Source organism: Octopus bimaculoides, chromosome 19 (assembly GCF_001194135.2).
Source record: "Octopus bimaculoides isolate UCB-OBI-ISO-001 chromosome 19, ASM119413v2, whole genome shotgun sequence".
NCBI classification, from domain to species: Eukaryota; Metazoa; Mollusca; class Cephalopoda; order Octopoda; family Octopodidae; genus Octopus; species Octopus bimaculoides.
In genome coordinates, this window is record NC_068999.1 from 38282106 (window position 1) to 38296241 (window position 14136).

Below are 14136 nucleotides of genomic sequence, written 5' to 3' on the forward strand. Positions count from 1 at the left end.
ACACACACACACACACACATGTATATATACATATGTAAACTACACAGTATAGTAGGGTCAGTTGGGCACCATCTATGATAAAAATAGCACCATGACACAATTCACTCTGCCAGAAATTTGGAAATGACATGCTCTACTGCTTGGCATTCACACCAGAACCTCCAATATGAACATTTTAGAGTGTTGGGTGACAATTTGAGTCCCCCAAAATATAATCAAAATCAAACTTCCAGTAACATCATGATGTTTGGAGTGATCACTAGTGATGGTGACATTATGCCTCCATTCATCTTCCCACATGGCCTCACACTCAACACAGAGGTCTACATCAAGTGCCTGAAGGATGTAGTACTGCCCTGAGTCAAGATGGTGGCTGCTGGAAGACCCTATGTCTAGCATTGGATGCTTTACTATGCCACACAAGCAGGAAAACCCAATCAAGGCTGTCAGACAATTTCTGTGACCACATCTTCTCTAACATCTGGCCACCTGACTCCCCAGACTGCAACACCCTTGATTATTATGTGTTGGGCACAGTTGAGCGAGAGACCAACAAAACTCCTTGTAACACCTAAGATGAACTGAAGGCAAGGATTATGGCAGCATTCACCAACTTAAACAAGGAGCCTGTCCAGAAGAGTAGTAGGAAATTCCGAAGTTGTCTGGCGGCAGTGGCTGAAGCCAATGGCGATTTTATTGAATAAATTTACTCTTTAGTATTTTAAGATATTTTTATGTAATTTTGGTAAATATATCTGTTAAAATGAGATGTCAATGTTATTTTCATCTTTGCATAATTTAAACAATTTATTCACCGCACTCTGTACTGTGTGTGTGTGTGTGTGTGTGTGTGTGTGTGTGTGTGTGTGTGTACAGATATGTATGTATATATATAGGTATGTATGTATCACAATGTAACCTCGTGGGCATCGGTACCATTTTCCTCTTTCTCCGTTCTTCCATTCTCCGAACTTACCATCTTTCCGACGAAGGGCTACGCCCGAAACGTCATACACTCTCTCTTTCCTTTCCTGAGCGTCCAATAACACTATCCGTATCACGTCCTCACTTTGTTGTTTTTTTTGTTTTTGTTTTTTTGAACCTATATATATGTAGATATGTATGTATATATAGATAGATATGTATATATTTATGTATATATATGTATATGTGTATGTATATATAAAATATTCTCATAGTCGGAGGTGGTGTTTATATGTGTGCGTGTTTAAGCATATGTGTGAGTATGTTCTTAAAACTGTTATATTAAATGTAAAGTTGTTTTGCTTTTATACCTTAACACATGCAAGCTGTCAGCTCCATTATCACCATGGAATTATGTTTTCATCTTGTGGCAAACCACTTTATTCGTGTTTAAGAAAAAAAAAAATGTTATTTGTCAAGTTTATATTTTGTTGAAAACAATATAATTTTCTACCTTCTACAGATTATACTTAAACAAACACATCCTGGTTTCCATACATTTGGGAAATTTTTTAGCATTTGTTTTTCAAGAGAAGAAAACTCCAGCCTACACATGCCTTCACACCTACACACACACTCATACAAAGAGCGGCAAAAAAACAAAACAAAAAAAAGACTATAGTAAAATAAAATGTAGTAAATTTGTTTCAATAAGTGGTATTCTCAGTTTAATAAGTTTGAATTTTGTGGTGGGGTTGAGTTTGAAATATTTCATAACTTTGTTTTGGATTTAATTTAAACTTCTAGTTTTCTCTCTATATTTTTTATTAATGAATATCATATATTATTACTATTTTGGGTTTGGCTCAAGTTCGGTCTTATTCCTGGTAGAATTTATGTGGGTAGTAGGTTACTTCCTGTAACCTTGAGTATCCACAAGTTTTCAGCTGCTTTTCAAGTGCTCAGAACCCTCCTGATAATCCTTGCAGCCCCTAAGAGGCAAACTTTCTGTACAAACTCTACCCGGCATTCTATTTCAATCTCTTTCAACCGTTTTTCGATATCTTTACTTCCTGTTCCCAACGCACCAGTTATTATAGGCGCAACATTTACCGTTTGCATGCTCCAAATTCTTCCTATTTCAGATTTTAAGGGGTTGTATTTTTTGTTTTTCTTCCTCTTTCTTTACTTTATTATTATTATCATCATTATATTCATTACCTCCACCTAAGTGAAGGCAGAGGTATTGTTTTCAGTTGTGTTTGTTTGTTTATCCATGGACAAGATGTCAGAAGAACTGCTAAATGGATTCAGATGAAACTTTCAGGGATGTTTGGGCTTGTGACTGGCACAAACTAATAAGATTTTGGGGTCGATCTGGTACCGGAGAAGTGTTCTGGGTTATTTTTCCTGTTTTTGTACTTAATTTTTGGGAGTGGTCAGGTTCATTTTTAGCATTCTCGTTTGTGAAAGCAGTCAAGTTTATTTCAGATATTCTCATTTTAAAAATCATCTCTGGCTAATTGTTGAGAAGACGTTGGTATTGTCTTGGTGGAGGTTTGTGCTCTGTTAATGCTCTTGTTTTTATTATTATCATTAAACTTGCAATCTGGTAAAATCATTAGTGAGTTAAAATGCATAGTGGCATTCGTCTGTCTTTACATTCTGAGATCAAATTCCAACGAGGTCATTGTGCTTTCCAACCATTCAAGATCAACAGAATAAATACCAGACAGCCACTGGGGTCGATGTAATTGATGTACCCCTACACCACAAAATATCAGGCCTTGTGCCCATAGTAGATAGAATTATTATTATAAATTTTAATATTTCTATTATAAAACAAGGCAGTGGGTTGGAAACATCATTAGAGTGCCAACCAAAATGCTTTGTGGTATTTCTTCTGGATCATTGCAGTCTAAGTTCAAATCCACCAAGACCAACTTAGTCAATCATCTTTTTTGGGGTCTTGAATATGAAATACCAGTTGAGTAGTGAGACTGATTTAGTCAGCTAACCCCTTCTGCAAAATGTCTGGCCTTGTGACTATAGCAGAAAGGATTATTATTATTATTTACCTGCATGTTTGTTACAATCACTTGCTGAGACACATCCAACATTCCATGTCAAGTGAAGGATAAGAGATGTTACAGTGTAACTGAAAGCTTGGGGAAGGGAAAGTGACAGGGGCAATAGCAAAATATCTTGTTGTTGTTGTTGTTATTATCATTATTATTATTATTATTATTATTAGGACTGCTAGAGCACAGTAAGACCAACTTCTGCCAAGGTTACCTTTGTGTGTATAAACAAACATTAAAACAAAACCATAGTGTTAAATACAACAAGAAGACTTGTTTCTTATTTCTTAACATTCTACCATTTTTTTCTTATTGCAGGTATTTGAGATAAAGCAGGAGGTGAAGAGTAAGAAAAAGGAATTTGAAGAACTTCAAGAAAGAATGTATTCTATGTCCCAACATAAGAAGAATGTGGAACAAGAACTCCAGAATACTCAGGTTAGCTCTGATTTCAGTTTACACGATTAAACTTTTGGAAACTTCCAAAACAAAAGTTTGCTTTGGTTTAGTGTTCCCTGATTAAGTACCTAAGGGTTAGAAGCAGGAAGGGCATCCAGTTGTATTGTAAAACAATGCCACCTTAATATGTTTGTCTAACCTATGCTAGCATGAAAAACGACATAAAAACGACATAAAAACGAATAATCGAATTAATTCATAGATTTTCATTTTCTTTTGATTGGCACCAATTATTGGGTGCGGTAGGGGGACCTTTTTGAGATTCTGTCAATCAGTAATCATCACTGATTCCTGTCCTACATCACATAAAGAAGGATGGGGCTTCTAAAATCAGTCCAGTTCCTGTGGTCAGCAAATCAAGATTTTCTATATATTTTCCTTCAATTTCATTCAGCTGTCATGGAGAATGTTTTTAGACATAGAATTATCTGAGGATAATTTGTATTTGGTTTACAAGATTCTTTATGTGAAGTCATGTGTTGAAACATATTTTATTGTGTCTGGGGAGGATCATTCTATTTTAGTGCCTTATTACTTAACACACTCAGTGGTTCAATTTCCGTTCATTTACTTATCTATTTAAATCAAACCAGCGTGTTAAGTAATAGGGCACTAACAGAGAACGACTCTCCCCAGACACAATAAAATAATAATGATAATAATAAACATATTAAGAATATTGGAGCTGCTGTCGGGCTTGAGGTGATCCAGAAGACAGCATTGTTGGGTACAGCTTGCATTCTAAGGCAAGTATTGTCTCTTTGAGTCACAGCAGAAGAAGGCACTACTTGAAACCTTTGGTGATTTGTTATTGCCTGCTTTCAAATAAAAAATAACTGGTAATTAAGAACTATTTGAGAGAGTCTTTGAGAATAACAGCAATAATAATAATGAAATAAAGTACACGTTGAGTACAGGGCTTAAGATAATTGACTATCCTCCTCCTCATCATCATCATCCCCCTCCCCCCACACATTTCAAGTCTTGCACCTGACATAGAATTCTTTTTGTCACCTGTTTTGATCCTCTTCATTCTTTTTCATCAGGATCTTATATTGGCCGTAATAAAGGAGAACGAAACAGAAAACCATTTGATCAAGGTCACTGTTGCACAAAAGGAGAGATTGAATCAGGAGATTGCTAGAATGGAGAAAGAAAAGAAAGCAATTAGGGAAAAAATCAACATGGATGAGGTAGGAGACATTTGAAAGGAAATTCATTTTATTTCAGAGTTGTACTTGTCTAGCATTTAGATCTGAGGCTGTGTATTGAAACTAAAGCAATTCTATACAATGTGTGAAAAACACATTTTAACCATTCAAAAACATACAGAAAAAAAAAAAATGTTGACTTCACTACAATTTGGTCACTGACACAGTTTTGCTGTGTCTCTGTGTCAGTGACCAGGTTGCAGAGAGTATGAGGAAAATATTGACACCAATTAATTAATGATAAAGTTAACAATTTCTGTGAGTTTTTCAATGACTAAAATGTGTCTCCCTTGATGTAGAATATATTCTATTGTTTTCTCGTTGCTGATTGTTCTTGTTTTTTTTTGTTTTTTTAATTTGCTGTCATGTGATATCTCACTGATTCATATCAATCTCTGTGAATTAATTATTCATCATGATGTTTTTTGTCTTTTTATTATTTCATGTTTTTGGTTTTTATTGTTTTTAATTTTTTTCTGTTTGCATTTATAATATATCTGTAATAAGAAACAGATTAAAAAACAGTGTTCATGTGTGTGTGTGTGTGTGTGTGTGTGTGTGTGTGTGTGTGTGCGTTTGAGAGAGAGAGAGAGGTAAGAGGCAGAATCAAAGTATGAGGGAGAGAGAGACAGAGGGACACATAGTGTTTTAGAGGGAGTAATTATAGTGTTGCTGGAGACTTAGAAATAGCCCCATTTAGTCATAACCCAGAGAGTATAATCTGTTGGATTATTCTGGTTTGAGAAAAGGTCTCCCATGTCCCTCGATATTGTAATGGGTCACAATATTGAAGTCTGACTGGAAACCTTTCGAGCTGTAAATCATTACCTTGGGAGAGCCACCTAACCCATGCTAGTGTAGATAAAGTGGATGTAAAACCGTGACAATGCTGATGAGGTACATCGAGAAAAGGATTCAGTCCCAGGATGTTAACGATGTTCATTGTATTGGACCTAGAAAGATGACAAGTAAACTTGACCATGACTGTATTTAAACACAGGGCTGAAGGTATTTAATACTAATTTCACTTTTGTAAGGAATAATGGTGCAACAAGACTGAGGCATTGAGGATGCTAGAAGCATTTGGCCCAGGGTCAGAACATCTGACTCATCAAAACTGGAGCTGTTGTTTGGGAATTCCCTTACATCAGTGGGTGGCCCTGGACAGCTCTGGTGTCATGGTGGAAGGGGCCAAAACACTTACAGAACTGCTTCACTGCCTGATGAGACATCAACTCCTGCATTCAAAGACAGAATACAGCAATACTTTCAGCAGACAAAGGTTTACCGTTTAGAAAAAAGAAAAAACGAAAACTGGTCTTGTCAACAGCTTTTGTATTGATGTTTTTTTACTGCTGTTTAGATGCAAACTGAGAAGATTTTTAATTGATTGTATGATGACCAAGTATATTACTGGTATATATTTTATCAGGCCTAAAGAGATGAACATAAAATTCAGTTTTGGCACTTTTAGAACACGTAATTAAACAGTTTAAACACTAAGATATTTACTTGTGTTTAGTCCACAGCAATTTTTTTATCTTTTCTCTCTACTATCCACAATAATTCCTTTACAGAAAAATGGATCAATAGTATCATTCTATTTATTTTTCGGAGACATAAGAGAAAAAGAGAAAGTTCTGCTATATTTTCAAACAGTATTGAACAGTTAAAACCTTAAATTGAAACCTATTATTTTCCGTAATCAATAAGTGATATTTGTCCTTCATGTTTGTAAGATCCCCAGATTAACTACATTTCACATTGTGGGTCCTGAGGTAGCTTAAACCAATATTAGCACAAGCTTCACGGTTGCAGTGGAAGCATGTAATAGCAGAGCCAGGAGCCATCGGTGGAACTCTTGCTTTCCGTGCAACCTTTTTTCTCTTCATTTCTAATTTTGAATACCATATTCCAGAAGACATAGCACCAATAAATAGGCAGTGTGACTATATAAGAATATTTGATGCTTTTATCGGTTCTTAGAATGACCCTTTATCAAGAAGAAATTTGTTCCCTGCTTAGGATTTCGGGTCCTAGTTGAGTTGCAATGAGGCAAGGTTCTTCAGCAATGAAAGAATTTCGATAAAAGTTAAGCTGCCTGAAAGCAAATGGTGGAAGCAATGAAGGTGAGCAAATGCAAGGGGAATAACTATAAATGGAAAACTATGTATTATGTCCCTTATTAATAGCGTTTACGAGTATATGGACACACAAGCACACACATACACACATACACACACGCATTTTTAAATAATTTTAATACTATAAAACTGGAAATTGAAATTTACTTTTTTTTTTTGTGTGTATATTCTTTCATTTTAACATATTTACTGAAGATGATAAAACTTGGCTAGATTCCCAGTTCTGAGATATTCTTTTCCCACAAAATAATAAAGTCTATTTATACAAGCTGTTGAATACTCAATGGTTTATGCATGATCAGTCAGTTCAATGTATCGGCATGAACGCTCGACTAACCCTCACACACACACACACACACGCGCATGCACACATGCACACGTGCGTTTCTTCTTTATTGCTTGCTTACGTTTAACTTATTTATTGCCGAGATATCGGATGAGAAGAATAGCAGGAAGTTTCCTTATTGTTTGTGGTGTTGAGTTTCTTTAAATTTTGGTATCTCTTGTAAATTTACTATTTTTACTTTCAGTTGATAATCTAAATTACAGGAAACAATATAACTCTCTTCTTTTCTCTCACACCCTTTTGTCTCTCTCTCTCTCTCTCTCTCTCTCACTCTCTCTCTCTTCTTAAACACACACACACACATTTCAAACGAGATGCAATTCCCGCATTTCACTAGCAACAACTCATTTATACTTTTTTGTCTCTACATTTCTATTCACTGATTACATTCCTCAATGGTTTAATGCTTATGACAAACACTACAGCATACATACATACCTGCTTCCATCATAAACTTGCATGCATACATTTATATATAATTTTTACATTGTTTTAATCCACCAAAAACTTTTTATTCCTTTTCCTTGTTTTCTTTACATTTCTCTTTTATTCTGTTCAAAGTTCCTTTTGTTGTTTGTCTTCAATAGACTAAAAGTACTACAATACAGTGAAACTGCTGAAAATCGCATATCTCATCTCCTTACCACAGTAAAACGATTTCTCAGTCTGAATTTCTGCATAAGAAAACTGGGCAGAGAGAGAATTGTTGAGAGTTGCTCTTCGATAAAAACATTAATTAGCAAAGTAGTTTAAATACAGCAACTGGCAGGATGGACACAGTAGAGATGATGGGGGTGGGTGGGATATCCCACATTTCTTTTCATTTCAAGTGTATAAAGCTTACATAGAATGAACAAATGTTTGCACATAATATAAATTGGCGGTACTACTAAAGCAGAGTGGTCCCAAACGCGCATCCGTGCTAGCTAGTCATGCGTGGTCGATCCTACAAAAAGTGTGCGTGCACGCGTGTGCAAATGAATACGTGTTTAGGGTTAGGGATAGGGTTAGGGTTAGGATCGACCACTCACGACTAGCTAGCGCGGACGCGCGACCACTCTGCTTTAGTAGTACCTAAATTGGCTTTCACTCTGGATGTGTATATAAATTAGAGGTTTATATTATGGATGTTGTGTATAATTTAAACTTCATTGAAGTTTATCCAAATAAATTGGATTATACACACACTGGCTATTCCATGGATAAACTGGAAAATATACACATTGAATATAAACTAGAAGGTATATACACACTGGATGTTGTCTAAAATAAAAAGGATATACACACGGTATGTCATGTAAATAAATCAACCAAGGAAAACAGAATAAGATATGTAAATATAAACACAAAAATGTCAAAAGTCTGTTTGAACATGAAATTTCTGAAATATTCAATATTTTATCCTCGATATCAATAATTAAAACACACACACACACACACACACACACACACACACGTGTATGGAATGCTGATGGATTGCCAGCCAAGCTGTTTTGACCTGAACTAGTCTCCTCAGTGAGAAATACCACAGATTTGCTGATCCACCCACACAGGTTTGACTGTGTGGTTTAGAAGCTCATTTTGCAACCCAACTACATGGTCTTGGTTGAAGGGAACGGAAAGAAGCCCCTTGTATTTGTGTCTTGTTGTCTTGCCATGGCATGAAGCTTCAAGTGACCATTACTGACAGCGTCCTCCTTTTCCAATCTTCTGCAAAAACATGTCTGGCCACAGGGAAATCTTATCTTGTTTGGAAACAGGTGAGAGTTAACAATGGATGCAGCATCTGACCACCAAAAATCTACTTCAATAAGTTCTGCCTCGTGTTAACATGGAAAAGTAGACATTAAAATAAAGATGATGACATACACACCTATGCAGACCACATGGGCTTCCACTTAGTTTCCATTCACCAAATTTCCCAGCAGCCATCAACCTGAAACTATAGCACAATTCCCTAACATAAAATACTACAAAATGGAATTGAAATTAGTTCTCAAAGAATCTTCTTAACATTCCTGAACCCAGTTCCATGGGTTTTTTTTCTCTTTCAATTTTTCTTCTTTTATTCATTCCATATTTAATGTTTCTCTTTCTTTCCCCTTACTGCTTGTTTTTCTTTCTCTCTTGTCTTTTCCTTCTGCTTTCCATCTTTTCTTCATTTCTATTTTTATTTCTTTTCCCCCTTTTCTCTATATTCCATTGTGTGTGTGTGAGTGTGCATCCGTTGTATATATCTGTAATATGCTGATTGCAGCAAAAATGTGCTTGTGTATGTATTCCTAAGTATGTAGGCGTGTGTATATATGCCTGGTGCGCACATATGCTTCTCTATGTACATGTGCATGTGTTTTCATGTGTGAACATCAATACATGAGTATTTGCACACATTGATGTTGGTAGTAATATGCATGCATATGTGTGTATGTGTATATATGTATATATAAGTATTTATATGTATATATATATATATATGTGTGTGTGTGTGTGTGTATATATATGTATATATATATATATATATATGTGTGTGTGTGTGTGTATATATATGTATATATACACACCACACACATATATATGTATATCTCTATTTGTGTGTACTTCTCTATGTGCGTGTGTGTGCATGTGTGTGTGTATTATGTGTCTGTGTGTTTACTCATGTATACATTTGTATACATGTTTCTGTGTATTCATGTGTGTTTGTATAAGCACATGCATGTGTTTCTTTGTGTGTGTGTACATACATACATACATACATACATACATACATACATATATACATACATACATACATACATGCATATATATATGTAGCTATTATAAATATTAAATGCAGGATAATGATCTAAATCTTAAATATTTATTGAAAGTTAACATTTTTATCCCCTAATCAAGTAAAATATAGATTGCCTGTTTTGTCGTTCATCTTATTTTTGTTTTCCTTTTTTCTATCTTCCTCCGTTCCACAAATCCTTTCCTCTTCCCTATGGAATATGGTTGAAAGAACAGTATTTTGGGGTTTTCACTTGCCGAACTTGCAATACACCTGCATCCTTATTTCAAATGAACACCTCTTGGTTCCAGTTTACATGAACTATTAGCAACACTTATGGCACTAGTTGCTAGCTGTGGTGGAAGTAGTCACTTAGTAATACAGTATAGTATGTAGTGCTAATGGTTTTTGCTACTAAATAGGGTTCCTTATAAGTGAAATAGTTTTCTTACAAGCTTAGTTTTGTATAAATGATAGTATTAATCCATAAAAGAATGTTTGACAAGCTGATGCCTTTATTTTATTGATATCAATTGGGAAAAATATGCCTTGCACTTGACTGGCACTTTATTCCATCAACCCAAAAGGTGAAAGACAAAGTTGGCTCAGGGAAGATTTGAACCTATGTAAAGGATTACAATGGACTGTATTTTACTCAATGTACTAATGGTTTTGCCACTCCACCATCCTAATGAATTCTAGTCCAGGCCCACCACCCAAGAGATTTTGGAAGTGAGTGAGCATTATACGTCAACTAAATTAATTCTGTTACTTGAAAGGTATTTATTTTAGTGACCCTGGAATGATGAAATATAAAGTGGGCTGCACCAGGATTTGAACTCAGAATGTAAAAGGACATAAACAAATAGCCCTAAATAGTTTTTATCTGGGGCTCTTCTGTCGTCCACCTCCCCCAATAATACAAATAATTGTTTCTGATTCAGGTCTAAAGTCAGCAATTTTGAGGAGAGGAATTTGTAGATACCATCAACCCTAGTTGAACGATACAGGCTAAACAACAAGACATAGTCATTAAAGACAAAAAGAAAAAAACTTGTAGAATAATAGATGTAAGTGTTCTCACGGATAAAGATATATCTGTAAAGGAATCTGACAAATTAAGTAAATATAAGGATCTGGAAATTGAAGCACAAAAGATGTGGAATCTTAAAAAGAGAACTGTTCCTGTTATTGTAGCTATGATGAAAAAAAAAAAGGATATCAGAAACATCTAGATAATATCCCAGGAGAACCATGTCTCAGAGTAACTCAGAAGATTGTACTGACATGTACTGCTCACTTCCTTAGTAAAACCCTATCCATTTAAATGTCTGTGTTGTATTACATGAAGATATTTCTCTACTTCTCCTCCCCGAGCTTCCAGTCATACTGTAACATCCCTTATCCTTTAATCGTCCCAGGATGCTGAGTGTGTCTTACAGATGTGCAGATTAAAAGTAAAAATAATAATAGTAATAATAATAATAATGATGATGATGATGATAAAAAGAAGAATCTTTGCACATAGTTTGCTATATTAGTGGGAGAGTGAGAGTTGATTTCGTTGAGTCATTAGAATTATATTTTACAAATCCCTAAAGAACAATGGAGATAATTGACTGTGGCAAAGAGGAGAAGGACATCAGCAACCGTAATGATAATCTGTGATCAGTACCATTGCTAGAATGTAATGGCCGGGCAACAAGACAATTGTATCAGCTGTGTATTAACTGCATGTTGCTGCAGTAATTTGATATGCCTAAAGTGTTGTCATTGCAGCTAGCAGTGCACTCTACTTTGTGTTGTATTTGCATACAGCTGCAATAAATTGAAATAAATTGAATTGTAAAATGGCAGTGATAAATGTGAGCAAGCTGATTTATTTAACCTCCACAAACCTGAAAGTCACAGGCTTTACAAGCCATCAGTGGATCCTCTCAGCAACCATTCAGGTGGTAAGAAATCATGGCTAATTCTCCCTCAAAATCATAGCTTAAATGCATATAAAAAAGAAAATAGATAATGTAGTTTTGAAATACCTTTTTACCTGTTGCAGGTAATACTTGCAGGAGGTAAAAATGTTTGAGGTGTAGTGCTATATGGTTAACAAGCTTGCTTTCCAACCAAGTGGCTTCAGGTTCAGTCTCTCTGTGTGGCACCATGGGCAAGTAATTTTTGTTATAGCCTTGGCCAACCAACGCCTTGTGAGTTGATATTGTAGACAGAAACTGAGAGAAACCCTTTACACATGTATGTGTCTTTGTTTTGCCCACATGTGATGGTTGTTAAAGTAACAACACTGTCATACAAGTGATAACATTCCTTTTCTATCTTTCAGAAAAAAAAAATAAAAACATGTCTGGCCATGTGGGATTATTACCTTGATCAGACAGGTGACAAGACAGGTGACAAGAGAGGTGAGAGGTGGTGACAGGAAGGGCTTCAGAGCATAGAAAATTTGCCTAAACAAATTTCATTTGGATAATGCAAGCATAGAGAAGTTGTGAAAATGATGGTGGTGTAGGTGATGTGGTGGTGGAGTCATATCCACCATATCATTTGTTGATCGGATATTTTTTATCACTTACTCATGAGAGAAGGGCTGTGCCCCTAACCCTTTCTAGGGCCTCGGACACAGGTAAGAGAGTGTGGGAAGGAGGAAGGTATCTTTAAGCCAAAGACCTGACCTGAATTCTTGCTCCACTAAAAGTACCCTGGGCACCAACAATGTAGTATCATGCTGAGCAATGGATTAAAGCTATCACACAGGGATGGCCACTGCAGGATTTGAACTCAGAACACAAACAGCCAAAACAAACACAGCAATGCCTGATCAATTCTCTTGTCACTGTCTTTCATTTAGTTTGACTCCTAATCAAACTCCAGGATCCTTCTTCTTTGTTTGTTTGTTTGTTGCTGTTGTTGTTTCAAGCACAACATTATTTAGGTTCACAATAACCAATATACCTTCTGTTTTTTACAGCAGTAGGAAATACTTTGTGGGGAAAAAGAGATTTGATTGCTATATCTAGCAAGAAGGGAGACCATACAGAGATTCTCACTCTCTTCTTTGTAATTAGATTGCATAAGTTTCAGTTGCTATTTCTAGCATGAAGAGAGACCACACACACACACACACACACATTCTCTCTCTCACTTTTCTGTTATTCCATTGCTCAGATTTCTACCTTGGATATTTCAAGTTAGTTATCTATTAAATACAAAATCTTTTCTAGAGAAATTTTCTTTTCTTTTCCTTCATTTTAAACTTTTTCCCAATTATCTCTTTCGTATGCAAAGTTTTGATAATTTTAAACATGCTTAGTTGAATATATTGATTAAACGTTATTTTTCTTCAAACACCCACACACATTCCACAATTATCCTCCCTCACACAAATTTACAAACGCTATCGAGACTTCTTTTTTTTTTTTCATTTTTTTTCATTTTTTAAAAAATATATTTTTCATACTTGTTTCAGTCATTAGACTTGTGGCAATGCTGAAGCACTGCTTTGTAGAGTGACTGGGACAAAGCAAACTCAGTACTTACTTTTTTAAGTCCATCGATGTCTTTTGATGAACTGCTAAGTTACAGGAATGTAAACAAACCAACTCTGGTTGTCAGGCAGTGATGGTGATGGTGGTGCGACACAAACACAGATGCACACACACACACATTAACAACAAGCTTCCATATAGTTTCCATCTATCAATTTCACTAACAAGTTGGAACTTTAGTAGAAGACACCTGCCCAAGGTGCTGTGCAGTGGGAATGAACGTGAAGTCATGTAGTTACAAAGTGAACTTCTTAACCACACAGCTATACCAAGGTTTCACTCAGTCAGTGAAATTCTTTTGACTAAGCTGTCTTGTTTTGAGTGCTTTTATCTGCTAAATATAAAGAAATTATGCAAGAATGTGTGGTTCCTCATTTCTTTGGATTAGCCAGTGACTCCCTGTTTAGTGGTGGACAAAGAATTATTGGCTAATCCAAAACTCATCCAAGGTGCTGTACAGTGGAACTGAACCCACAACTATGTGGTTTTGAAGAGCACTTTTCAACCACACAACCACATCTGCACCTATAAATGTAGATACGAGTATAAGACAATGGTTGGTTGAGCACCAATTCCATGATGGACTGATGGAAACCTGCTATATATATATATATATATATATATATATATATATATATATG

At 35.6% G+C, this 14136-nt stretch overlaps 1 protein-coding gene across 1 annotated transcript in view; it reads left to right on the forward strand.

The window, feature by feature from the left end:
- The window catches only part of LOC106868031 (coiled-coil domain-containing protein 39-like), a 199134-nt gene that overhangs the window by 13755 nt on the left and 171243 nt on the right, over positions 1–14136 (forward strand). The window contains exons 2-3 of the mRNA XM_052974700.1: positions 3324–3443; positions 4511–4657. Coding sequence (XP_052830660.1) covers positions 3324–3443; positions 4511–4657 — 267 coding nt within the window. The remainder of the gene's footprint in view (positions 1–3323; positions 3444–4510; positions 4658–14136) is intronic.